General features: G+C 45.4%; 1 protein-coding gene across 1 annotated transcript in view; it reads right to left on the bottom strand.

The window, feature by feature from the left end:
* Positions 1–26,438, bottom strand: part of LOC129813683 (neurocan core protein-like) — a 109,467-nt gene that overhangs the window by 46,228 nt on the left and 36,801 nt on the right. The window contains exons 5-13 of the mRNA XM_055866089.1: positions 25,864–26,046; positions 19,800–19,974; positions 19,406–19,533; positions 16,121–16,435; positions 12,980–13,129; positions 12,758–12,847; positions 12,425–12,627; positions 12,131–12,284; positions 2,221–3,621 (exon numbers count right to left, since the gene is read on the bottom strand). Coding sequence (XP_055722064.1) covers positions 2,221–3,621; positions 12,131–12,284; positions 12,425–12,627; positions 12,758–12,847; positions 12,980–13,129; positions 16,121–16,435; positions 19,406–19,533; positions 19,800–19,974; positions 25,864–26,046 — 2,799 coding nt within the window. The remainder of the gene's footprint in view (positions 1–2,220; positions 3,622–12,130; positions 12,285–12,424; positions 12,628–12,757; positions 12,848–12,979; positions 13,130–16,120; positions 16,436–19,405; positions 19,534–19,799; positions 19,975–25,863; positions 26,047–26,438) is intronic.

Here is a 26,438-nt window from a genome sequence, read left to right as displayed (position 1 = left end):
AAATGGGACAAACATCCAACTGAAATATTGCATGCAGAGTTTTGCAAGACTGTATTGCAAGTACAAAGAAAAACTCCAAATAACGCATGTAGGGCAGAATTGGGCCAATACCCCCTCCTCATTCGAATAGAAAAAAGAGCCATCAAATTTTACAACCATCTAAAAACAAGTGACCCTAAAACATTCCATCACACAGCTCTACAATGTCAAGAGATGAAACCAGAGAAGAGTCCCCTCAGCCAGCTGGTTCTGAGGCTCAGTTCACCAACCCAAACCAACCCCATAGAGCCTCGGGACAGCCCTCAGAAAATCTGGCCCAACCAAATCATCACAAAACTAAAAGAAAAATATATAACCTATTGGAAAGACACCACAAAAAATCAAAGTAAACTTCAATGCTATCTGGCTCTAAACAGACAGTACATGGTGGCAGACTATCTGACCACTGTCAGAAAACTGAGGAAAACATTGACTAGGTACAGACTCAGTGAGCACCGTCTGGCTATAGAGACCGGTCGTCACAGACAAACCTGGCTGCCCAGAGAGGACAGGCTGTGCTCACTCTGCTCCAGAGGAGAGGTAGAGACAGAGGTGCATTTCCTACTACACTGTGACAAATACTCAGACCTAAGAGCATATTTCTTTCCCAAAATTATAACTCAATACAAAGAATTTGAAACTATAAAAGATGAAGAAAAAATCAAATATTTATTGGGTGAAAAGCCAAAATGTGCAGTTTTGGCAGCCAAATATGTGTCCTCCTGCCACAACCTGAGGGACAGCCAGTGAAAAGTGCAAAGTAATGTTGATAATATTTCCCATTTAGCTTAGTTTTGTTTTGTCTCAAGTCAAGTCATATTGACACTGGTCTACTACTGTTGCTTTAATTTATTGTTGTTCTGATTAATATTGTTGTTGTTGTTAATGGTAATCCCATGTCCACTACTACTGTTATTATTACTGTTGGTCCCACCATTTATTTATATATAAATATATATATATTTTGTATATATATAGATTTATTTATATGTAGATATATATATATATATTGTATATATATACATATATATTTGATTTTTATTTTTCGATATGTATACTTTGACAATGAAGTAATAACGAACTTGCCATGTCAATAAAGTCAATTGAATTGAATTGACAGAGAGAGAGAGAGACAGAGAGAGACAGAGAGACAGAGACAGAGACAGAGAGAGACAGAGACAGAGAGAGACAGAGAGACAGAGAGAGAGAGACAGAGACAGATACAGAGAGAGAGAGAGAGAGAGAGAGAGAGAGAGAGAGAGAGAGAGAGAGAGAGAGAGAGAGAGAGAGAGAGAGAGAGAGAGAGAGAGAGAGAGAGAGAGAGAGACAGAGACAGAGAGAGAGACAGAGACAGAGAGAGAGACAGAGACAGAGAGAGAGACAGAGAGACAGAGAGACAGAGAGACAGAGAGACAGAGAGAGAGAGAGAGAGAGAGAGAGAGAGAGAGAGAGAGAGAGAGAGAGAGAGAGAGAGAGAGAGAGAGAGAGGAAACAAGGGGCAGGTCGGTAAAATGGCACACTGCTCGCTTTCCCTCCAGAGGCTATCATCTCAATGAACAACACCACATAACATGTGCAATCAATGATATGCTTTTCTCTGTCAAAACGATTTACTGTTGTTAGCCACGATCTTTGGTTCTACATTTATGCATCACATCTCAGCCTCTGATGAATTTACAACATATCTACAACATGTTGACAACATCAACTGTTTCCAAGAGAGCAAAATAAATCACCACAGGAATGTGTGATGCAGCAGGAATGCCTAAGAGGAAGCAGGAAATATGGTGCACCAGCTACAAGCCCCATTCACTATCAGGTGTGAAACAGCTCTGGAGAGAGAGAGACTGAATCAGGCGCTTAATCAGAGGACTATCTACGGAAGCATGACCACCTTCCTATTCCCTAGTCGGAGTAGCTACAGGATGGGTCTGGTATGAGGAGTTCTGTAGGTCGGAAGGCAACACGCTATTATCTCGGAATTGAAAAACACATTGAATAACAGCACCGAGGAAACAACCGTGGGGATTGTACAGAGATCACCGTGACTGAGGCCCTGATGGAGAGAAATGAAGAATATGATGCTAGTGTTTTGTTCAGCTTTGTGTGCAAATCTTTGGATTAAAAATTAAATTAAATGTGACTGATTTATTTATTAACTGACAGACATGCAGGACTTACCAGCAGAGTCCAGAGTTCTGTTGCTTTGGTTGAATCCGGCACCTCTGCCACCTTCCTCGTCCATGTTGCTAGGCAACCCAGAGCCGAGCGAGTGAGACAAGGCTGTCTCCTCCTCCACTGGTGGTTCGGAGGGCACCTCCAGGGGCTCTCTCTCCGGCCCCTCGCCACCCCGCTCTTCAGATCTCTCCGTGGGGACCCAGGATATGGACGGAGATGCCACCCTGGAGCTGCCCTGGCTGACTGAGGCTGAGGGTGGAGGGGCTGGAGCTCCAGCACCTGGTCTGGATGGAGGGGAAGAGTCTCTGCTGTCTGACCCAGCTGTGGAGCTGCTGACTGTGGGTTGGGTTGTGCTGCCACTGGCTTGTGACTGGTTCTTCCACATGGTTCTGTTGTTGGATGGAGGGACCCTGAGTTTGGGTTTGGTTGTTCCAACGGGGATACCGGTAAACTGGATCTCCCCTCTGGCCTCGTCGGAGGCCCCCAGGGCACTCCCTTCCTCCTCTTTCACCATCGCTCTCCCGCTCCCAGTGGTGGCTATGCTATCTGCTCTAGTGGTACTAGTGGTAACCTCTTCCATTCTCCTATCACCCGGCTGGGGCGAGGTCACACCTGTTGAAGGGGTCACTTGGACCCATGTCCCCCCTATGGGCTGAGTAGTGTCTGGGATAGCCTTCCACCCTCCAGTGGTGGAGGTGGAGGCAGAGGACTGGATCTCTGTGGCCGGGGTAGAGGTGAGCAGGGCTGGGGAGGCTGATGGCTCACCAGGGGAGGACGACGGCTCACCAGGGGAGGACGACGGCTCACCAGGGGAGGACGACGGCTCACCAGGGGAGGACGACGGCACACCAGGGGAGGACGACAGCTCACCAGGGGAGGATGACGGCACACCAGGGGAGGACGAAGACTCACCAGGAGAGGACGAAAGCTCACCAGGGGAGGACGAAGGCTCACCAGGGGAGGACAACGGCACCCCAGGGGAGGACGACGTCTCACCAGGGGAGGACGACGGCACACCAGGGGAGGACGACGGCACACCAGGGGAGGACGACGGCACACCAGGGGAGGACGAAGGCTCACCAGGGGAGGACGACGGCTCACCAGGGGAGGACGGCGGCACACCAGGGGAGGACGAAGGCTCACCAGGGGAGGACGACGGCTCACCCGCGGAGGACGACGGCACACCAGGGGAGGACGACGGCTCACCCGCGGAGGACGACGGCACACCAGGGGAGGACGACGGCACACCAGGGGAGGACGACGGCACACCAGGGGAGGACGACGGCACACCAGCGGAGGACGACGGCTCACCAGCGGAGGACGACGGCTCACCAGTGGGTGGTGTATCATCTAGGTCCCCCAGTCCTGAGCCATCCCACCACCCACCACCCCATGAGGATAAACCTGAAGAGGGAAGAGAGGGAAGAGGTTAGAGGAGGCAGTGGGATATGGAAAGAGGGAGAGAGAAGGAAGGTAGGATAAGGGAGTGAGAAAAGGGAAGGGACAGAGATGCCCACGCCCCATATAACCACCCTCAGATCTCACCTATGCCCCTCCTACCCACCCCATGCCCCACACTCCTGCAAAGAGGGCCGCAACATGAAAGACACACATACTCCCAGGCCGTGAGCAGGAAAACATGCCCAACCCCCATTCTAACACTAGCCCAAGTCAATGGCATGTACCAGATGCTCAGCAGGCTCTGCTCACACTTACTGGTCTGATTCAAAACCAAACGACTAACAACTTTGGGACACTTTATGGAACACAAAGCCTTCACCATCTCATCCCGGAATATCCAAGGCCTGAGGTCATCTGCTTTTGGTCTAAAGAGCAGGAACCTGGACTTCACCAAATAAATCAGAAATACAGACATTGTCATCCTACAAGGAACATGGTATAGAGGAGATGGATCCACTGGTTGCCCTCTAGGTTACAGAGAGCTGGTAGTCCCATCCACCAAAGGAACATTTTACATTTGGCTTGAAATTGAAAAGGAAATGATTTGAACAGGGAAAAATGTCCTCCTGTATCCCTCCTGTAACCTAAATCCCTCCACTAGAATCCCCATACTTTAATGAAGACAGCTCCTCCATCCTGGAGGGGGAAATCAACCATTTCCAGGCCCAGGGACATGTACTAGTCTGTTGCGACCTAATGCCAGAACTGGACAAGAGCCTGACACACTCAGCACACAGGGGGACAAACACCTACCTTGAGGTGACAGCAATCCCTCCGCCATATACCCCTCTAGACACAGCTACGACAACATAACCAACAAAAACTGGTCACAACTCCTGCAGCTCTGTCACACACTGGGCATGTATATAGACAATGGTAGATTTAGAGGGGACTCCTACGGTAGGTACACCTATAACTCATCTCTTGGCAGTAGCACTGTAGACTACTTATCACTGACCTCAACCCAGAGTCTCTCAGAGAGTTCACAGTCAGCCCACTGACATCCCTATGAGATCACAGCAAAATCACAGTCTAATTGAACAGAGCAATACTCAATCATGAGGCATCAAAGCCAAAGGAACTGAGTAATATCAACAAGTACTATAGATGGAAGGAAAGCAGTGCAGAAACCTACCATAAAACAATGAGGCAACAACAAATTCAATCCCTTTTAGACAACTTCCTGGACAAAATGTTTTACTATAACAGTGAAGATGTAGACTTGGCAGATGAAAATCTAAACAGTATATTTGACCTCAGCTTCCCTAACAAATATAAAAATGTCAAGCAGACAACCTAAGAAAATTAACAACACTGACAAAAGGTTTGATGAAGAATGCAAAAACCTAATACAGAAATTGAGAAACCTGTCCAACCAAAAACATAGAGACCCAGAAAACCTGAGCCGACGCCTTCACTATTGTAAAGGCAGTCAATGTCGTTCTCCTCCTCAGACGAGGAGGAGCATGGATCGGACCAAGATGCGGATTGGTAATTGTACATGTTTAATGTAAAACACAAGAAAACACTACAAAATACAAAACAACAAACGTGACTAACCTCAAACAGTCCTGTGTGGCCCAAACACTAACACAGGAAACAAACACCCACCAAAACACCAGTGAAACCCTGGCTGCCTTTGTATGACTCTCAATTAGAGACAAACAATACACACCTGTCTCTAATTGAGAATCATACCAGGCCGAACACAAAACCCCACATAGAAATACAAAACATAGACAAACCCACCCAACTCACGCCCTGACCAACTAAAATGAATACAAAACAAAGGAAAACAGGTCAGGAACGTGACAGAACCCCCCCCTTAAGGTGCGAACTCCGGGCGCACCAGCACAAAGTCTAGGGGAGGGTCTGGGTGGGCGTCTGTCCACGGTGGCGGCTCTGGCGGTGGACGAGGTCCCCACCCCACCATAATCAATCCCCGCTTCTTTATCCCCCTCCCAATGACCACCCTCCCACTAACCCCACCTAAATGAAGGGGCAGCACCGGGATAAGGGGCAGCACCGGGATAAGGGGCAGCACCGGGACAAGGGGCAGCACCGGGACAAGGGGCAGCACCGGGACAAGGAGCAGCACCGGGACAAGGGGCAGCACCGGGACAAGGGGCAGCACCGGGACAAGGGGCAGCACCGGGACAAGGGGCAGCACCGGGACAAGGGGCAACACCGGGATAAGGGGCAACACCGGGATAAGGGGCAACACCGGGATAAGGGGCAGCAGGTCCTGGCTGAGGGACTCCAGCAGGTCCTGGCTGAAGGACTCCGGCAGGTCCGGGCTGAGTGGCAGCTCCGGACTGTAGGGCAGCTCCGGACTGTAGGGCAGCTCCGGACTGTAGGGCAGCTCCGGACTGTAGGGCAGCTCCGGACTGTCGGACGTCTCTGGCAGCTCCTGACTGGCGGGCGTCTCTGGCAGCTCCTGACTGGCGGGCGTCTCTGGCGGCTCCTGACTGGCGGGCGTCTCTGGCGGCTCCTGACTGGCGGGCGTCTCTGGCGGCTCCTGACTGGCGGGCGTCTCTGGCGGCTCCTGACTGACGGACGGCTCTAGCGGCTCCTGACTGACGGACGGCTCTACTGGCTCGGGACAGACGGGCGGCTCTAATGGCTCGTGGCAGACGGATGACTCAGATGGCGCTGGGCAGACAGATGGCTCAGACGGCGCTGGGCAGACAGATGGCTCAGACGGCGCTGGGCAGACAGATGGCTCAGACGGCGCTGGGCAGACAGATGGCTCAGACGGCGCTGGGCAGACAGATGGCTCAGACGGCGCTGGGCAGACAGATGGCTCAGACGGCGCTGGGCAGACAGATGGCTCAGACGGCGCTGGGCAGACAGATGGCTCAGACGGCGCTGGGCAGACAGATGGCTCAGACGGCGCTGGGCAGACAGATGGCTCAGACGGCGCTGGGCAGACAGATGGCTCAGACGGCGCTGGGCAGACAGATGGCTCAGACGGCGCTGGGCAGACGGGCCGTTCAGGCACCGCTGGGCAGACGGCAGACTCTGGCCGGCTGAGACGCACTATAGGCCTGGTGCGTGGTACCGAAACTGGAGGTACCGGGCTGAGGGCACGCACCTCAGGGCGAGTGCGGGGAACAGGAACAGGGCACACTGGACTCTCGTGGCGCACTCTAGGCCTGGTGCGTGGTACCGGAACTGGAGGTACCGGGCTGAGGGCACGCACCTCAGGGCGAGTGCGGGGAGAAGGAACAGTGCGTCCAGGGCTCTGGAGACGCACAGGAGGCTTGGTGCGTGGTGCCGGAACTGGAGGCACCGGGCTGGAGACACGCACCATAGGGAGAGTACGTGGAAGAGGAACAGGGCTCTGGAGATGCACTGGAAGCCTGGTGCGTGGTGTAGGCACTGGTGGTACTGAGCTGGGGTGGGAAGGTGGCGCCGGATATACCGGACCGTGAAGGAGGACACGTGCTCTTGAGCACCGAGCCTCCCCAACCTTACCAGGTTGAATGGACCCCGTAGCCCTGCCAGTGCGGCGAGGTGGAATAGCCCGCACTGGGCTATGCAGGCGAACCGGGGACACCACCTGTAAGGCTGGTGCCATGTACACCGGCCCGAGGAGACGTACTGGAGACCAGATACGTTGGGCCGGCTTCATGGCACTCGGCTCGATGCCCAACCTAGCCCTCCCAGTGCGGCAAGGTGGAATAGCCCGCACTGGGCTAAGCACGCGTACTGGGGACACCGTGCGCTTTACCGCATAACACGGTGTCTGACCAGTACGACGCCCTCTCACTCCACGGCAAGCCCGGGGAGTTGGCTCAGGTATCCTACCTGGCTTCGCCACACTCCCCTTTAGCCCCCCCCCCAAGAAATTTTTGGGTGAGCCTCTCGGGCTTCCAGCCTCTCATACGTGCTGCCTCCTCATACCAGCGCTCCTGGGCTGTGGCTGCCTCCTTCTCCTCCCGAGAGCGGCGATTCACACCAACCTTAGCCCAGGGTCCTTCTCCATTGAATATTTGTTCCCAACTCCATTCCTCTTCTCTCCATTGCTTTAGTTCCTTTCCTCCGGCTCCAATCCGCTTGGTCCTGTTGTGGTGGGTGTTTCTGTAAAGGCAGTCAATGTCGTTCTCCTCCTCAGACGAGGAGGAGCATGGATCGGACCAAGATGCGGATTGGTAATTGTACATGTTTAATGTAAAACACAAGAAAACACTACAAAATACAAAACAACAAACGTGACTAACCTCAAACAGTCCTGTGTGGCCCAAACACTAACACAGGAAACAAACACCCACCAAAACACCAGTGAAACCCTGGCTGCCTTTGTATGACTCTCAATTAGAGACAAACAATACACACCTGTCTCTAATTGAGAATCATACCAGGCCGAACACAAAACCCCACATAGAAATACAAAACATAGACAAACCCACCCAACTCACGCCCTGACCAACTAAAATGAATACAAAACAAAGGAAAACAGGTCAGGAACGTGACAACTATGGTGAATCACTAAAACAATATAGAAATACACTACAGAAAAAGAAGGAACAGCACGTCAGAAATCGGCTCAATGTAATGGAAGAATCCATAGAATCTAACCCATTTAACCCACTCTGACATCTTCCCCAATATTTGGAACCAAGGACTGATCAACCCAATCCACAAAATTGGGGACAAATTTGACCCCAATAACTACTTTGGGATATAAGTCAACAGCAACCTTGGGTAAATCCTCTGCATTATCATTAACAGCAGAGTCATACATTTCCCCAGCAAAAACAATGTAACTGAGCAAATGTCAAGTTGGCTTTTTACCAAATTACCGTAAGACAGACCACGTATTCACCCTGCACACCCTAATTGACAAACAAACAAACCAAAACAAAGGCAGTCTTCTCATACTTTGTTGATTTCATAAAAGCTTTTGACTCAATTTGGCATGAGGGTCTGCTACAAAAATTGATGGAAAGTTGTGTTGGGGGAGTGTGCGGTTAAAATTGGCAAAAAACACACACCTTTCTATCCACACGGCCATGAGGTGAGACAGGGATGCAGCTTTAGCCCAACCCGCTTCAACATATATATCAACGAATTGGCAAGGGCACTAGAACAGTCTGCATCACCCGGCCTCACCCTACTAGAATCTGAAGTCAAATGTCTACTATTTGCTGATGATCTGGTGCCTCTGTCCCCAAACAAGGAGGGCCCACAGCAGCACCTAGATATTCAGCACAGACTCTGCCAGACTTGGGCATTGACAGTAAATCTCAGTAAGACAAAAATAATGGTGTTCCAAAAATGGTCCAGTTGCCAGGACCACAAATTCGAATTCCATCTAGACAGAGTTGCCCTATAAACCTCAGTCTAAACATCAGCGCCACAGGTAACTTCCATAAAGCTGTGAACAAGCTGAGAGACAAGGCAAGAAGGGAATTCTATGGCATCAAAAGGAACATAAAATGTGACATACCAATTAGGATCTGGCTAAAAATACTTTAATTAGTTATAGAACCCATTGCCCTTTCTGGTTGTAAGTGTAACGGATGTGAAATGGCTAGCTAGTTAGCGGGTGCGCGCTAGTAGCATTTCAATCAGTTACGTCACTTGCTCTGAGACATTAAGTAGGGTTTCCCCTTGCTCTGCAAGGGCCGCGGCCTTTGTGGAGCGATGGGTAGCGATGCTTCGTGGGCAACCGTTGTTGATGTGTGCAGAAGGTCCCTGGTTCGCGCCCGTGTCGGGGCGAGGGGACGACGTAAAGTTATACTGTTACATAAGGTCTGGGGTCCGCTCACCAACCAAGATTTCACAACATTAGACAAACACCAAATTGAGACTCTGCATGCAGAATTTTGCTTTGACTTTGTAGAGACTCAGTGAGCATAGAATGCTATTGAGAAAGGCCGCCGTAGGCAGACCTGGCTCTCAAGAGAAGACAGGCTCTGCACACTGCCCACAAAATGAGGTGGAAACTGAGCTGAACTTCGTAACCTCCTGCCAAATGTATGACCATAGACACATACAATGGCTTGTGAAAGTATTCACCCCCTTGACATTTTTCCTAATTAGTTGCCTTACAACCTGTGAAACAAACAAGAAATAAGACAAAAAACAGAAACCTTGAGCGTGCATAACTAGGCACCTTCTTTTGCAGCAATTACAGCTGCAAGTCTCTTGGATTTTTGCCCATTCTTCAAGGTAAAACTGCTCCAGATCCTTCAAGTTGGATGAGTTCCGCTGGTGTACAGCAATCTGAATCACAGATTCTCAATTGGATTGAGGTCTGGGCTTTGACTAGGGCATTCCAAGACATTTAAATGTTTCCCCTTAAACCACTCGACTTTATTGCTTTAGCAGTATGCTTAGGGTCATTGTCCTGCTGGAAGGTGAACCTCCGTCCCAGTCTCAAATCTCTGGAAGACTCAAGAATTTCCCTGTATTTAGCACCATTCATCATTCCTTCAATTCTGACCAGTTTCCCAGTCCCTGCCGATGGAAATCATCCCCACAGCATGATGCTGCCACCACCATGCTTCACTGTGGGGATGGTGTTCTTGGGGTGATGCGAGGTGTTGGGTTTGCGCCAGACATAGCGTTTTCCTTGATGGCCAAAAAGCTAAATTGTAGTCTCATCTGACCAGAATACCTTCTTTCTTATGTTTGGGGAGTATCCCAATTGCCTTTTGGCGAACACCAAACGTGTTTGCTTATTTTTTCTTTAAGAAATTGCTTTTTTCTGGCCACTCTTCGGTAAAGCCCAGCTCTGTGTAGTGTATGGCTTAAAGTGGTCGTATGGACAGATACTCCTTTCTCCGCTGTGGAGCTTGCAGCTCATTCAGGGTTATCTTTGGTCCCTTTGTTACCTCTCTGATTAATGCCCTCCTTGCCTGGTCTGTGAGTTTTGGTAGGCGGCCCTCTCTTGGCAGGTTTGTTGTGGTGCCATATTATTCAATTTTTTAATAATGGATTTAATGGTGCTCTGTGGGATGTTCAAAGTTTTGGATATTTTTTTATAACCCAGCCCTGATCTGTACTTCTCCACAACTTTGTCCCTGACCTGTTTGGAGAGCTCCTTGTTCTTCATGGTGTCGCTTGCTTAGTGGTGTTGCAGACTCTGGGGCCATTCAGAACAGGTGTATATATACTGAGATCATGTGACAGATCATGTGACACTTAGATTGCACACAGATGGACTTATTTAACTAATTATGTGACTTCTGAATGTAATTGGTTATACCAGATCTTATTTAGGGGCTTTATGGCAAAGGGGTTGAATACATATGCACGCAAGTTATTTTTTTTCATTTCACTTCACCAATTTGGACTATTTTGTGTATGTCCGTTACATGAAATCCAAATAAAAATCTATTTAAATGACAGGTTGTAATGCAATGAAATAGCAAAAACACCAAGGGGGATGAATACTTTTGCAAGGCACTGTATTTCCCTCAGATAACACAGACCCACAGAGAATTTGAAAACAATTCCAATTTTGATAAACTCCCATATCTATTGGGTGAAATACCACAGTGTGCAAGATTTGTGATCTGTTGCCACAAGAAAGGGGCAACCAGTGAAGAACATTGTAAATACAACCCATATTTATGTTTATTTATTTTCCCTTTTGTAAATTAACTATTTGCACATTTTTACAACACTGTATGCAAACAAATGTCTTTACTCTTTTGGAACGTTTGTGAGTGTAATGTTTACTGTTCATTTCTTTTATTGTCTATTATCTATTTCACTTGCTTTGGCAATGTACACATGTTTTTTTCATGCCAATAAAGCCCTTTGAATTGAATTGAGAGAGAAAGAGAGAGAGAGAGCAAGTGAGAGCGAGAGAGAGAGCAAGAGAGAGATAGAGTGAGAGATAGCGAGCAAGAGAAAGAGAGAGAGAGAGAGAGAGAAAGAGAGAGAGAGAGAGAGAGAGAGAGAGAGAGAGAGAGAGAGAGAGAGAGAGAGAGAGAGAGAGAGAGAGAGAGAGAAAGAGAGAGAGAGAGACCACAGGAGCTGGAAAGAAACCCTTTATGAGAATAATTAAATAATGCAGAAAAACAATGTCTAAGGTTCCCTTCTCTGTTAAACATTTATGCCTGTGGGTTGAAAGGGGCCAGAGAACATATCTGTATTAATGAAGTCTAGACTACTGAAAAGGCCAGTCCTTATTGAATTACCACCCAGACAGTTTTTGACCCAGACAAACGTTCACACCCACTCACAAACACACTCTCTCTTTCTCTCTAATATTCACTGTGGTCCTCTGTAGCTGTTGGTAGAGTGTGGCTCTTGCAACGTCAGGATAGTGGGTTCAATTTCCTGGCCCACCTGTATGTAAAATGTATGCACGCATGACTGTAAGTCGCTTTGGATAAAAGATCTTCAGTCTTTTGGAAAACAACTAAATGATGATACATTACTCTCTAGTTGTAAATCTCAGTATCCCAACCAAAATAAAGAAAAAAACACTAACCTGGAGCAGGAGAGCCGGTGGGTACAGCCACACTGTCTGTCAGAGTCCCTGCTGCACTTCCCTTTCTCTCCCCCTCTGGACTGCCTGTTCCTGGGGTACCTTCTGCCAGGTAGTTCCACGGCTTCCACATGGACTTCACTATCTTGGCCATCACCTTTAGACAGAGGCCAAAATACACTCAATACAATGAATATACTGTACAGTAAACAATACTATGGCCAAAAAAGTGCCAATATGCCAACGTACTTGATGATTCAGTACTTGTAATAAACAGATGTTGTAAAACTGACCAACCTTTCTGTCAGCTGGGGTCGAGGGTGATAGGTCTTCCTGAGTGGTAGTACTCGGACTGGGGCTGGGTGTGGCTGGAGGTCTGAGGAAAGCTCCAGAGTCAGGGTCCATGTCTCCCAGGTCTCCCCAGGCTAGAGAGCTCTCTCCTGGGCTCAGCTGCAGGGTGACATACCCCTCAGAGGACTCGGAGGACCAGGGATCTGTGGCTGAGAAGACAAACATGCTGAATTACAGTAAAAATAATCAACCAAAGCAACCAGTAACTTTGGTCAAAAGTAGTGATCTATATGGTTACAGTAATAGGGTGTAATTTAAGTTGCAAATAATGTTTCTTACAAGAGTGGGCCTCTTCCTCCAGATCAACCAATCCGGTCCAGTTTGAGGGTGTGAGGTCATCAGATGGTGAAAGGTTACGGCTCTCTGTGACTACGGGAGAGAGAGGAGGATTAATGATAGAATCAGAATAGAATAGAAAAATAGAATAGAAAAACATTGTTTCCATTCAACAATGTAAAAAAAGATAAAAACATTCATCTTTCCATTCATCTCCAAACCCACCGGTGGTCGGTGTGCTGCTGGTGGTCTCAGTAGCCAGGGCAGGACTGTCTGTTCCCAGGTTGTCTGAGTGGCTGGAGTCGGTCAGCTGGCTCCAAGGCTTCCACAAAGACGTGTAGATCCTAGAGATGGGGCCTGGCTTCTTCACGTTCCCTGTGAGGCACAATGAGAGTCAATGAATTACTAATTTAGTCCAGCTTCATTCTGAATGATTCATTCAGTGCAGCTTCATTCTGAGTGATTAATTTTGTGCAGTTTCTACCTGAATGATTCATTTAGTGCAGTTTCAATCTGAATGATTCAATTAGTGCAGCTTCATTCTGAATGATTCATTTAGTGCAGTTTCAATCTGAATGATTCATTCAGTGCAGCTTCATTCTGAATGATTCATTTAGTTTAGCTTCATTCTGAATGATTCATTTAGTTTAGCTTCATTCTGAATGATTCATCTAGTGCAGCTTCATTCTGAATGATTAATTCAGTCCAGCTTCAATTCTAAATGACGGAAACAAATTCCTCATGCTTTACCTCAAGGAGAAAGCGGACAGATGTCCAAGTTAAATCACATGCCAGTAAACATACGATGAGACCATAAGGATTTGTAAAGTATGCATGCACAGGAGATGCTAAAAGCCTATGAATGAACAATGACCAAGAATGTACGGACAGTATTTGCAATGAATTCATGTCTAATAAGGAATACTCTCTCTCCTCCTTCCCTCACTAAAGCCCTCTTTCACTTCCTAGAAGTATATCCAGCAGTACCATTCTAAAAACGAGACAGGTTAAAGGCCCAATGCAGCCATTTTTATCTCAATATCAAATTATTTCTGCGATATAATTAAGTAACTTACTGTGATAGATTTAAATTAAAATGGTCAAAAAGAAACTAAAATAGCTTCTTAGCAAAGAGCAATTTTTCCAGCAAGAATTTTCCTAGGGCTGTCTGGGAGTGATCTGAGTGGGGAGGGGAAAGTTGAAAACTAGCTGTTATTGGCAGAGAGGTTTCAAATCAGAAGAAAGAGGGTTTATTGGTCACGTACACAGTTTAGCAGGTGGCATAGCGGTGCAGTGAAACGCTTATGTTGCTAGCTCATAACAATGCAGTCAAATGTCTATTAACTAATTAATTAACTAATTAACTGCCTGGTGATGTCATCACTACTTCTATGCTCGCTTCAAGGCAAATAACACTGAAACATGCATGAGAGCACCAGCTGTTCTGGAAGACTGTGATCACGCTCTCCGCAGCCGATGTGAGTAAGACCTTTAAACAGGTCAACATTCACAAGGCCGCAGGGCCAGACGGATTACCAGGATGTGTACTGCAAGCATGCACTGACCAACTGGCATGTATCAACATGTTTCAAGCAGACCACCCTAATGCCTGTGCCCAAGAACACTAAGGTAACCTGCCTAAATGACTACCGACCCGTATTATTCACATCTGCAGCCATGAAGTGCTTAGAAAGGCTGGTCATGGCTCACATCAACACCATTATCCCAGAAACCCTAGACCCACTCCAATTTGCATACCGCCCCAACAGATCCACAGATTATGAAATCTCTATTGCACTCCACACTGCCCTTTCCCACCTGGACAAAAGTAACACCTATGTGAGAATGCTATTCATTGACTACAGCTCAGCGTTCAACACCATAGTGCCCTCGAAGCTCATCACTAAGTTAAGGACCCTGGGACTAAACACCTTCCTCTTCAACTGGATCCTAGTCTTCCTGACGGGCCGCCCCCAGGTGGTAAGGGTAGGTAACAACACATTCGCCACGCTGATCCTCAACACGGGGGGCCCTCAGGGGTGCGTGCTCAGTCCCCTCCTGTGCTCCCTGTTCACTCATGACTGCACGGCCAGACATGACTCCAACACCATCATTAAGTTTGCCGATGACACAACAGTGTTAGGCCCGATCACTGACAACGACGAGACAGCCTATAGAGAGAAGCTCGGAGACCTGGCCGTGTGGTGCCAGGTCAACAACCTCTCCCTCAAAGTGATCAAGACATTCTCATCGACGGGGCTGCATTGGAGCAGGTTGAGAGTTTCAAGTTCCTTGGTGTCCACATCACCAACAAACTAACATGGTCCAAGCACACCAAGACAGTCGTGAAGAGGGCACGAAAATGCCTATTCCCCCTCAGGAGACTGAAAATATTTGGCATGGGTCCTCAGATCCTCAAAAGGTTCTACAGCTGCACCATCGAGAGCACCCTGACTGGTTGCATCAAGGCCTGGTATGGCAACTGCTCGGCCTCCGACCTCAAGACACTACAGAGGGTAGTGCGTACGGCCCAGGACATCACTGGGGCCAAGCTTCCTGCCAGCCAGGACCTCTATACCAGGCGGTGTCAGAGGAAGGCACTAAAAATTGTCAAAGACTCCAGCCACCCTAGTCATAGACTGTTCTCTCTGCTACCACACGGCAAGCGGTACTGGAGCGCCAAGTCTAGGTCCAAGAGGCTTCTAAACAGCTTCTACCCCCAAGCCATAATTAGTAAAAAAATGTACCTTTATGTAACTAGGGAAGCCAGTTAAGAACAAATTCTTATTTACAATGACAGCATAGGAACAGTGGGGTAACTGCCTGGTTCAGGGGCAGAACAACAGATTTTTACCTCGTCAGCTCAGGGATTCAATCTATCAACCGTTCAGTTACTAGCCCAACGCTCTAACCACTAGGCTACCTGACGAACACCTAATCAAATGGCTACCCAGACTATTTACATTGCCCCCCTTCTTTTACACTGCTGCTACTCTCTGTTGTTATCATCTATGCATAGTCACTTTAATAACTCTACTTACATGTACACATTACCTCAACTAACTGGTGCCCCCCGCACATTGACTCTGTACCGGTACCCACCTGTATATAGTCTCACTATTGTTATTTTACTGCTGCTCTTTAATTACTTGTTACTTGTATGTCTTATTCTTATCCATATTTTTTATAACTGCATTGTTGGTTAGGGGCTCTTAAAGTAAGCATTTCACTGTAAGTTTTACACATGATGTATTCTGCGCATGTGACAAATTTGATTTGATTTGACAAGTCGATTCAGTAGAGATGGTCCGGTCATCATAGCTACACCTTGATCACTTGGAATCCAGATCTGGACTTCATTCTCACCTCTGTAGCAATAGGCGTCATAGAGTGGTATGGCATCTGTAGCATTGGCTGATCCGCTGCTGGTTGTGGTTCCATTGGTGTTGGGTACAACGGTCCGGACCCCTGGCTGGTCCCCTCCACAGCCCTGCCTGGGCTGGGTGATAGGGTAGCGGACACTGCCGTCAGAGAGCCAGCCTGGAGCACAGACGTCTAGTCCTGTCCTCCAGGCCAGGTAGAGCTGTCCCACCGTGGCTAACTGTCCCCCCAGGGAGACGCAGCGTTCTGAGGCAGAGGACAAAGACAGACGCCCTGGGACCCAGGAATGAAATACCTCACCTAGAGAGAGAGAGAGAGAGAGAGAGAGAGAGAGAGAGAGAGAGAGCGAGAGCAAGAGACAGAGACAGAGACAGAGACAGAGACAGAGACAGAGACAGATTACCAAACTGGCATGGAGGCCACGTGCCCTGATAAAATATGAACATGTCAGTTGTGGACCCCCTGAAAGTCCCCCCCCCCCCCCCCCAGAAGGTAGCACCATGAACACAGTGGTTGAAGGCCCCCTTGAGGTCAGGGCCCTCCCCCCAGATAGCATATGAACACATCAGTTGAAGTTCTCTCAGCCTCATGGCAAAATGTATAGAATAGCTTGAGATTAGCTATACAACTGCACATATATCTGTCTGCCCCATGGCAAAATGTGTAGAATTGCAGGAAATTCACTGTAAAGACATCCTACAGTGATTGTTGAAATGTTCCTGTTGAAAAGTGTGTATCCCAAGTAAAAATATAGCAAAATACACACACTAAAGTATAGAAAAACATGTTTTGAACAAAATAGTGTTCTTTAGACATAACTGCAAACTTCAAGGAGAAAGACATTCAAAGAGTTGGTCTGATGGTGTTGGCCTGATGGTGTTGGCCTGATGGTGTTGGCCTGATGGTGTTGGTCTGATGGTGTTGGTCTGATGGAGTTGGTCTGATGGAGTTGGTCTGATGGAGTTGGCCTGATGGTGTTGGTCTGATGGAGTTGGCCTGATGGTGTTGGTCTGATGGAGTTGGTCTGATGGTGTTGGTCTGATGGTGTTGGTCTGATGGTGTTGGCCTGATGGTGTTGGCCTGATGGTGTTGGCCTGATGGTGTTGGTCTGATGGATTTGGTCTGATGGATTTGGTCTGATGGTGTTGGTGTGATGGTGTTGGTCTGATGGTGTTGGTCTGATGGTGTTGGTCTGATGGAGTTGGTCTGATGGAGTTGGTCTGATGGTGTTGGTCTGATGGTGTTGGTCTGATGGTGTTGGTCTGATGGTGTTGGTCTGATGGAGTTGGTCTGATGGTGTTGGTCTGATGGTGTTGGTCTGATGGTGTTGGTGTGATGGTGTTGGTCTGATGGTGTTGGTCTGATGGTGTTGGTCTGATGGTGTTGGTCTGATGGAGTTGGTCTGATGGTGTTGGCCTGATGGTGTTGGTCTGATGGTGTTGGTCTGATGGAGTTGGTCTGATGGAGTTGGTCTGATGGTGTTTGTCTGATGGTGTTGGTGTGATGGTGTTGGTCTGATGGTGTTGGTCTGATGGTGTTAGTCTGATGGTGTTGGTCTGATGGTGTTGGTCTGATGGAGTTGGCCTGATGGTGTTGGTCTGATGGTGTTGGTCTGATGGTGTTGGTCTGATGGTGTTGGTCTGATGGAGTTGGTCTGATGGAGTTGGTCTGATGGAAAGTTGTGATGTCATCAGCCTATAGAGAACAAAAGAGGAAAAGCCACCCCTCACTTGTGCTATGTCATGACTAACCTGGACCACCTATTGAGATGTTGGTTAAGTGAATCAGGTGTTAAATTAGGTGAAAATGAGACTGGAGTGCTACTTTACAGTTTTTTACAATCACTTTGGCACTAATTTCAGAACCTTGATATCGTTTTTCAAAACTCTAGACAAAAAACTCACAACTGATGATCAAAATGAATCAACATTTTTCAAAACTCAACACTTTTTCCAATTCCTTGGATACAATACACATAGAGCTAAGATCATTTGTTCATTGAACTAAAATCACCTGTTCAAAATTTCAAAATGCAATTCACACATCTGAGATTACTGTCTATTAGTTTCATTACAATGATCTAACTATCAATTGATACAACTGCTCAAAATGATAGTAACTGTTGATTTAACTTAATGCATAGTTTTATGGAAACTGACAAACAATATTCCATGTTTAGATCATGAAAGTTTCAGGATAACGAGATCCATTGACACCAATTACCGTGGAACATCAACCAATTGGACAACATTATCTATGGATGTAATATTTCATCATCATTCTTTATCAGACACTGTTTCTATGGTCCCATGTACCACTTTTCCAGACCATGTTTTCAGATTTGACATTACTGTACACTCACCAGCCACTTTATTAGGTACACCTATCTAGTACTGGGTAGGACCCCCTTTTGCCTCCACAACATTTCTTTGAATCAAAGAAATCTAATGTTGTGATTTTAGAGTATTTCTTAAAAAAATGTCAGATTTTGTTCAATGTTCCACTGTGTCTGTAGTATTCTCTACTGGTCCTTTTACAGCGATGTATTTACGTGTAGTACCATAATTAAACATGTATCACATATATTGTACTCCAATATTTAATGATTGTACGAACAACTACACAGTGAAACAATCGGTATCTTGTGTGTGGGTGATCTAAATTAATGTTCCTATGGTATTTCATGATAACTTAGTTATTTGAACCAATTATTCTGCAAGTGCAAGGTTTTTTTAAAAATATGAATACACAATGCAATGTTTTGAACATTGGACAGCCTGTGTTACAAGTGATGCCCATTCTGAGTTTTGTGTCTAGAAAAATGACCACAAGGTTCTGAAATTAGTGCCAAAGTGATTGTAAAAAACTGTAAATCAGCAATTATTTTTCTCAATCTCATGGCAAACCCCCTGTCCCCGCCCCATCCCCGCCCCGTCCCCGCCCCGTCCCCGCCCCGCCCCCGCCCCATCCCCGCCCCGTCCCCGTCCCCGTCCCCGCCCCGCAAGGTATAATAATCCGGATGGAGGGGAGACCACTGGAGGTAGGTGCGCAGAGGCATAGATTTGGTAGTCCAGCCCTGCGATCAGGAGTGGAAGTGAGATGTTTGTGTGTATATGTGTGTGTGTGTGTGTGTGTGTGTGTGTGTGTGTGTGTGTGTGTGTGTGTGTGTGTGTGTGTGTGTGTGTGTGTGTGTGTGTGTGTGTGTGTGTGTGTGTGTGTGTGTGTATCTGTGTGTGTGTGTGTGTGTGTGTGTGTGTGTGTGTGTCTTACCCTCCAATTCCCTGCTGAAACAGTAGACATCGAACAGCTCATTAGCGTCTCTTTTCCCATAATTCCTCACACCAGATGAGTATTCCTGGTGTCCATAGCAACCAAGCTCTGGTGACTGGATAGGATAGCTGTGGAGATAGCATTATTAGGATCAGAGCCAACGGAAACTAGCCTGCACTCCAATGTTAAAACTATCAAACAATGGTTGTCCTCCAAACAGAATGTAGTCTGAGTTTTTCAAAAAGTGGGTGTTTGGGTGGGACTGGGGCAGCTGTGTGTGTGGTGTGTGGTGTGTGGTGTGTGTGTGTGTGTGTGTGTGTGTGTGTGTGTGTGTGTGTGTGTGTGTGTGTGTGTGTGTGTGTGTGTGTGTGTGTGTGTGTGTGTGTGTCCTCACCGGACAGTCTGGTCAGAGAGCCATCCGGCAGCACAGTTGGAGTAACCGTCATGGAACGCCGCCCACAGCTGGTTGGGCGTGGCGATGAGGGCGGAGTTCTCCTGACAGGCCCACTTAGCGTCATCAAATGAGAGGGCGTAACGGTCGCTAGGAGACCAGTAATGGAATACCACACCTGAGGAGAGAGACACAGAAGTGAGGTGACGGACAGACACATTCTCTCTCTCTCTCCCTTTCTATCTCTCCCTCTATCTCTCTGCTTCTCTCTCTGCCTCTCTCTCTCTCTGCCTCTCTCTCTCTCTGCCTCTCAATTCAATTCAATTCAAGGGGCTTTATTGGCATGGGAAACATACGTTAACATTGCCAAAGCAAGTGAAGTAGATAATATACGAAAGTGAAATTAACTATACAAATGAACAGTAAACATTACACTCTCAGAAGTTCCAAAAGAATAAAGACATTACAAATGTCATATTATATCTACATACAGTGTTGTAACGATGTACAAATGGTTAAAGCACAAAAGAGAAAATAAACAAGCATAAATATGGGTTGTATTTATAATGGTATTTGTTCTTCACTGGTTGACCTTTTATTGTGCAACAGGTCACAAATCTTGCTGCTGTGATGGCACAATGTGGTATTTCATGCAGTAGATATGGGAGTTTATCAAAATCGGGTTTGTTTTCAAATTCTTTGTGGATCTGTGTAATCTGAGGGAATATGTGTCTCTAATATGGTCATACATTTGGCAGGTTAGGAAGTGCAGCTCAGTTTCCACCTCATTTTGTGGGCAGTGTGCACATAGCCTGTCTTCTCTTGAGAGCCAGGTCTGCCTACGGCAGCCTTTCTCAATAGCCCCAGGACCAGCTTGCTTAGGGGACTCTTCTCCAGGTTCATCTCTGTGTAGGTGATGGCTTTGTTATTGAAGGTTTCGGAATCGATTCCTTTTAGGTGGTTGTAGAATTTAACGTCTCTTTTCTGGATTTTTATAATTAGCGGGTACCGGCCTAATTCTGCTCTGCATGCATTATTTGGTGTTTTACGTTGTACACAAAGAATGTTTTTGCTAAATGTTTGTCCCATTTTGTGAATTCTTGGTTGGTGAGAAAACCCCAGACCTCACAACCATAAAGAGCAATGGGTTCTATAACTGATTCAAGCATTTTTAGCCAGATCCTAATTGGTATGTTGAATTTTATGTTCATTATGATGGCATAGAAGGCCCTTCTTGCCTTGTCTCTCAGATCGTTCTCAGCTTTGTGGAAGTTACCTGTGGCGCTGATGTGTAGGCCGAGGTATGTATAGTTTTTTGTGTGCTATAGGGCAACGATGTCTAGATGGAATTTGTAGTTGTGGTCCTGGCAACTGGACCTTTTTGGAACACCATTATTTTTGTCTTACTGAGATTTAATGTGTCAGGGCCCAGGTCTGACAGTATCTGTGCAGATGATCTAGGTGCTGCTGTAGGCCCTCCTTGGTTTAATTAAATAAATAAATTAAATGTATTTATACATTTTTATTTGACCTTTATTTAACTAGGCAAGTCAGTTGGGGACAGAAGCACCAGCTCAGCAGCAAACAGTAGAAATTTGACTTCAGATTCTAGTATACACCATGACAATGCAGACTGTTCTAGTGTCCTAGCCAATTTGTTGATATATATGTTGAAGAGGGTGGGGCTTAAGCTGCATCCCTGTCTCACCCCACGGACCTGTGGAAAGAAATGTGTTTTTCCCCAAACACCACTTTCCATGAATTTTTATAGCAGGCCCATGCCAAATTTAGTTGAAAGCTTTTTTGAAATCAACAAAGCATGAGAAGACTTTGCCTTTGTTTTGGTTTGTTTGTTTGTCAATTAGGGTGTGCAGGGTGAATGCGTGGTCTGTCGTACGGTCATTTGGTAAAAAGCTAATTAGACATTTTCTCAGTACATTGTTTTCAATTAGGAAATGTGAGGATTTTTCGAAGGTTGCTGTTGACACATATCCTACGGTAGTTATTGGGGTCAAATTTCTCTCTAGTTTTGTTGATTGGAGTGATCAGTCCTTGGTTCCAAATATTGGGTAACTTTCCAGAGCTGAGGATGATGTTAAAGAGTTTAAGTATAGCTAATTGGAATTTGAGATCTGTATATTTTATCATTTAATTTAGGATACTATCAATCCCACAGGTCTTTTTGGGTTGGAGGGTTTGTATTTTGTCCTGTAGTTCATTCAATGTAATTGGAGAATCCGATGGGTTCTGTTAGTCTTTCATAGTTGATTCTAAGATTCATATTTGATCATGTACTGTATATGTTTTTGCAGTATGTTCTTTGTTATAGAGCCAAAAAGATGGGAGAAGTGCTTTATTCATGCATTTCCATTTTGGATAGATAACTCTTCTTGTTGTTGTTGGTTTGGAGTTGTCCTATTTTCCCAGAAGTAGTTAGATTCTATGGATTCTTCAATTACATTAAGCTGATTTCTAACATGCTGTTAATTCTTTTTCCGTAGTGTATTTATGTATTGTTTTAGCTATTTCTCACTCTCTCTATCGCTCTCTTGCTCTCTCTATCTCTATCTCTTTCTCGCTCCCTCTCCTTCTTACTTTATTTATCTCTCACCCCCCCCCTTCTATTTTCTTTCTTGATCAACACCACCCGGACACACACATACAGTAACTCTATTCACAAAAAATAAACAAGTACTCTATTCACTAGGGGCTGTTTTAGCAGCGTTACTGCATGAAACAGCCACACACAGCTTTGTGTTGCGATGCCAAGTGTGTCCTTGTCTCAGCCAAACAGATGGGAGCTTGTACAAGCAATTAAATCATTAGGATGTTAATTAACTCATGAAGGTCACCCAATGAAATGTTACTCTCCATGTGGCAGTGTAAGACACTAAATGAGATGCTAATATCAACATTGGAATGTAGCCACAATATTACAGTATGTGGAGTATTTTCTAAGCAGGAGATGTGTTTTCGCTTATGTTCATTCCTCTGCATTTACAAATTCAAATGGCTTTATCAGATAATGGAAAGGGTTACCACATACATTGCCAAAGGAAACACATAGACACATATCAAATCAATGATGACGCAGATGTATAATAATAATAATAATAACACTAGGAAAAATAATAATAATCAATGAGTAGTAACATTTAACAGGACACCAGTAAGGACAATGATGAAATAGTACATACTATTGTAAATATAAAAAAGTAGGGCTATATCGTGCACATCAGATGCAGTATATACAGTTGAAGTCAGAAGTTTGCATACACTTTAGCCAAATACATTTAAACTCAGTTTTTCACAATTCCTGACATTTAATCCTAGTAAACATTCCCTGTCTTAGGTCAGTTAGGATCACCACTTTATTTTAAGAATGGGAAATGTCAGAATAATAGTAGAGAGAATGATTTATTTCAGCTTTTTTTTTCATCACAATCCCAGTGGGTTAGAAGTTTACATACACTCAATTAGTATTTGGTAGCATAGCCTTTCAATTGTTTAACTTGGGTCAAATGTTTTGGTTAGCCTTCCACAAGCTTCCCACAATAAGTTGGGTGAATGTTGGCCCACTCCTCCTGACAGAGCTGGTGTAACTGAGTCAGGTTTGTAGGCCTCGTTGCTCACACACGCTTTTTCAGTTCTGCCCACAAATATTATATAAGATTGAGGTCAGGGCTTTGTGATGGCCACTGCAATACCTTGACTTTATTGTCCTTAAGCCATTTTGCCACAACTTTGGAAGTATGCTTGGCATCATTGTCCATTTGGAAGACCCATTTGCGACCAAGCTTTAACTTCCTGACTGATGTCTTGAGATCATTTTACTTTCTCATGATGCCATCTATTTTGTGAAGTGCACCAGTCCCTCCTGCAGCAAAGCACCCCCACAATATGATGCTGCAACCCCCGTGCATCCCGGTTGGGATAGTGCTCCTTGGCTCGCAAGCCTCCCCTTTGTTTCTCCAAACATAACGATGGTCATTATGGCCAAACTGTTCTATTTTTGTTTCATCAGACAAGAGGACATTTCTCCAAAAAGTACAATCTTTGTCCCCATGTGCAGTTGCAAACCGTAGTCAGTTTTTTTATGGCGGTTTTGGAGCAGTGGCTTCTTCCTTGCTGAGCGGCCTTTCAGGTTATGTCGATATAGCACTCGTTTTACTGTGGATATAGATACTTTTGTACCTGTTTCCTCCAGCATCTTCACAAGGTCTTTTGGTGTTGTTCTGGATTTGATTTGCACTTTTCGCACCAAAGTACGTTCACCTCTAGGAGACAGAACACGTCTCCTTCCTGAGCGGTATGATGGCTGCGTGGTTCCATGGTGTTTATACTTGCGTACTATTGTTTGTACAGATGAACATGGTACCTTCAGGTGGTTGGAAATTGCTCCCAAGGATGAACCAGACTTGTGGAGGTGTACAATTTTCTTTCTGACATCTTGGCTGATTTCTTTTCATTTTCCCATGATGTCAAGCAAAGAGGCACTGAGTTGATCTCAGACTGGCCAATAGAAAGAAAAGATTAAGATGGGCAAAAGAACACAGACACTGGACAGAGGAACTCTGCCTAGAAGGCCAGCATCCCGGAGTCACCTCTTCACTGATGACGTTGAGACTGGTGTTTTGCGGGTACTATTTAATGAAGCTGCCATTTGAGGACTTGTGAGGTGTCTGTTTCTCAAACTAGATACTCTAATGTACTTGCCCTCTTGCCCAGTTGTGCACCGGGGCCTCCCGCTTCTCTTTCTGTTCTGGTTAGAGCCAGTTTGCGCTGTTCTGTGAAGGGAGTAGTACACAGCGTTGTACGAGATCTTCAGTTTCTTGGCAGTTTCTCGCTTGGAATAGCCTTCATTTCTCAGAACAAGAATAGACTGATGAGTTTCAGAAGAAAGTTCTTTGTTTCTGTCCATTTTGAGCCTGTTATCAAACCTACAAATGCTGATTCTCCAGATACTCAACTAGTCTATAGAAGGACAGTTTTATTGCTTCTTTAATCAGCACAACAGTTTTCAGCTGTGCTAACATAATTGCAAAATGGTTTTCTAATGATCAATCAGCATTTTAAAATGATAAACTTGGATTAGCTAACACAACGTACCATTGGAACACAGGAGTGATGGTTGCTGATAATGGGCCTCTGTACGCCTATGTAGATATTCCATTTAAAAAATCTGCCGTTTCAAGCTACAATAGTCATTTAAAACATTAACAATGTCAACACTGTATTTCTTATCAATTTGATGTTATTTTAATGGAAAAATGTGTTTTGTCCATTATTTCTAAGTGACTCCAAACTTTTGAACGGTAGTGAATAAACATATACCACATCTGATGTTCATGATATAGCCCTACTTTTAGATGATTATAAAAATACACTGTTTGAAAACCCAATAGGTTTATTCAGAACAGATCAATCGGAAACCATCTGTGTGTTTTTAGCTGCATTTCATGGAAGAGCAGTCACAGCCACAGGCCAGTTGTCATTGGTATTCAATCCATGCACTTAATTACAGTGTTACGGACTATTAGCCTGTTAATATGAACTCATAATGAAAATACAAACAGAAGCAGAGTGTAATATTGGGATACAAACTCCAAATTGAATACATTTCAACTCTATATCTGACATGGTACAGGTGTGTTATTTTTTTGCCCATAATCATGTGTGTGAGGTGTATACTTTTATTTCAAAGTAGATTTGTTTAATACTACCAAGAATCTGCCCTGATATAGTAAAAGGTTATCAAGTAAAAGGTCACAATTTCCCACTGAGGTGTCTTAGATGTCATTAACGATCATTTAAAGGAACAAATAGGTTTTTAATCCACAGTATGGATTAATTTAGCTTACAGACATCTTCACAATATAAATATTTTCAGAAGTATTGATAAAGTCTACTCCAAGGTTGCAGTAATTTACAGAATAAACCAAAGAATTCCCAAACAATACTTATAATACTTGTTGCATACCTATTGGGAACAATCCAGATGTGTTGTATTGTATTGGGGAAAGAAGGTATCTCAGCTTATGAATCACACCAGCTATAAACCACTCACCTGTGACCACAAGGGGCACTATGTCTCGCTCGTAGTCATCTACAACCAAAATCTGGCACTGGTAGGTTCCTGTGTCGTTGCTACGGAGGCCTGAGATCTCCATGGTAGCATTTAGGTTGTTAGCAGCGTATCCAAGCAACCTGACCTGGCCAGCGAAAGCCTTATTCACCTTCACCATATCACCTTTGGAAAATAATGAAAAATAAAACAATTTCTATGAAAGTGTATAGACCTTTTCAACTGTCAAAACAATGATATTACAAACAGCCAAATATGGCATGTTTAAGTCCACGTTGATTGAAACTAATATAATTGAATCACTAGCTTTAATATAAAAGAAGCAGGACCATCCATACTAAAGCCTTTTCCCACAGTCAAATGACCTAGTGGCCTCATGGGTGGAATGTTATTCATGTTTGTAATAATTTCATAATTAATCAACTTTTTTATTTTTTTATGCCGAAAAATGTCAGTCTTCTGTGATGTATATAAAGTGTAATATTAGGATGAAAACTCAAAACGTAATTCATTTCAACTATATCTGACATGGTACAGGTCTCTTCTTTCATTTTTAA

This window comes from Salvelinus fontinalis, chromosome 17 (assembly GCF_029448725.1).
Source record: "Salvelinus fontinalis isolate EN_2023a chromosome 17, ASM2944872v1, whole genome shotgun sequence".
In the NCBI taxonomy this organism is placed as follows: Eukaryota; Metazoa; Chordata; class Actinopteri; order Salmoniformes; family Salmonidae; genus Salvelinus; species Salvelinus fontinalis.
The sequence above is the reverse complement of the archived record's forward strand: the minus strand, read 5'-3'. Positions and strand labels throughout refer to the sequence as shown.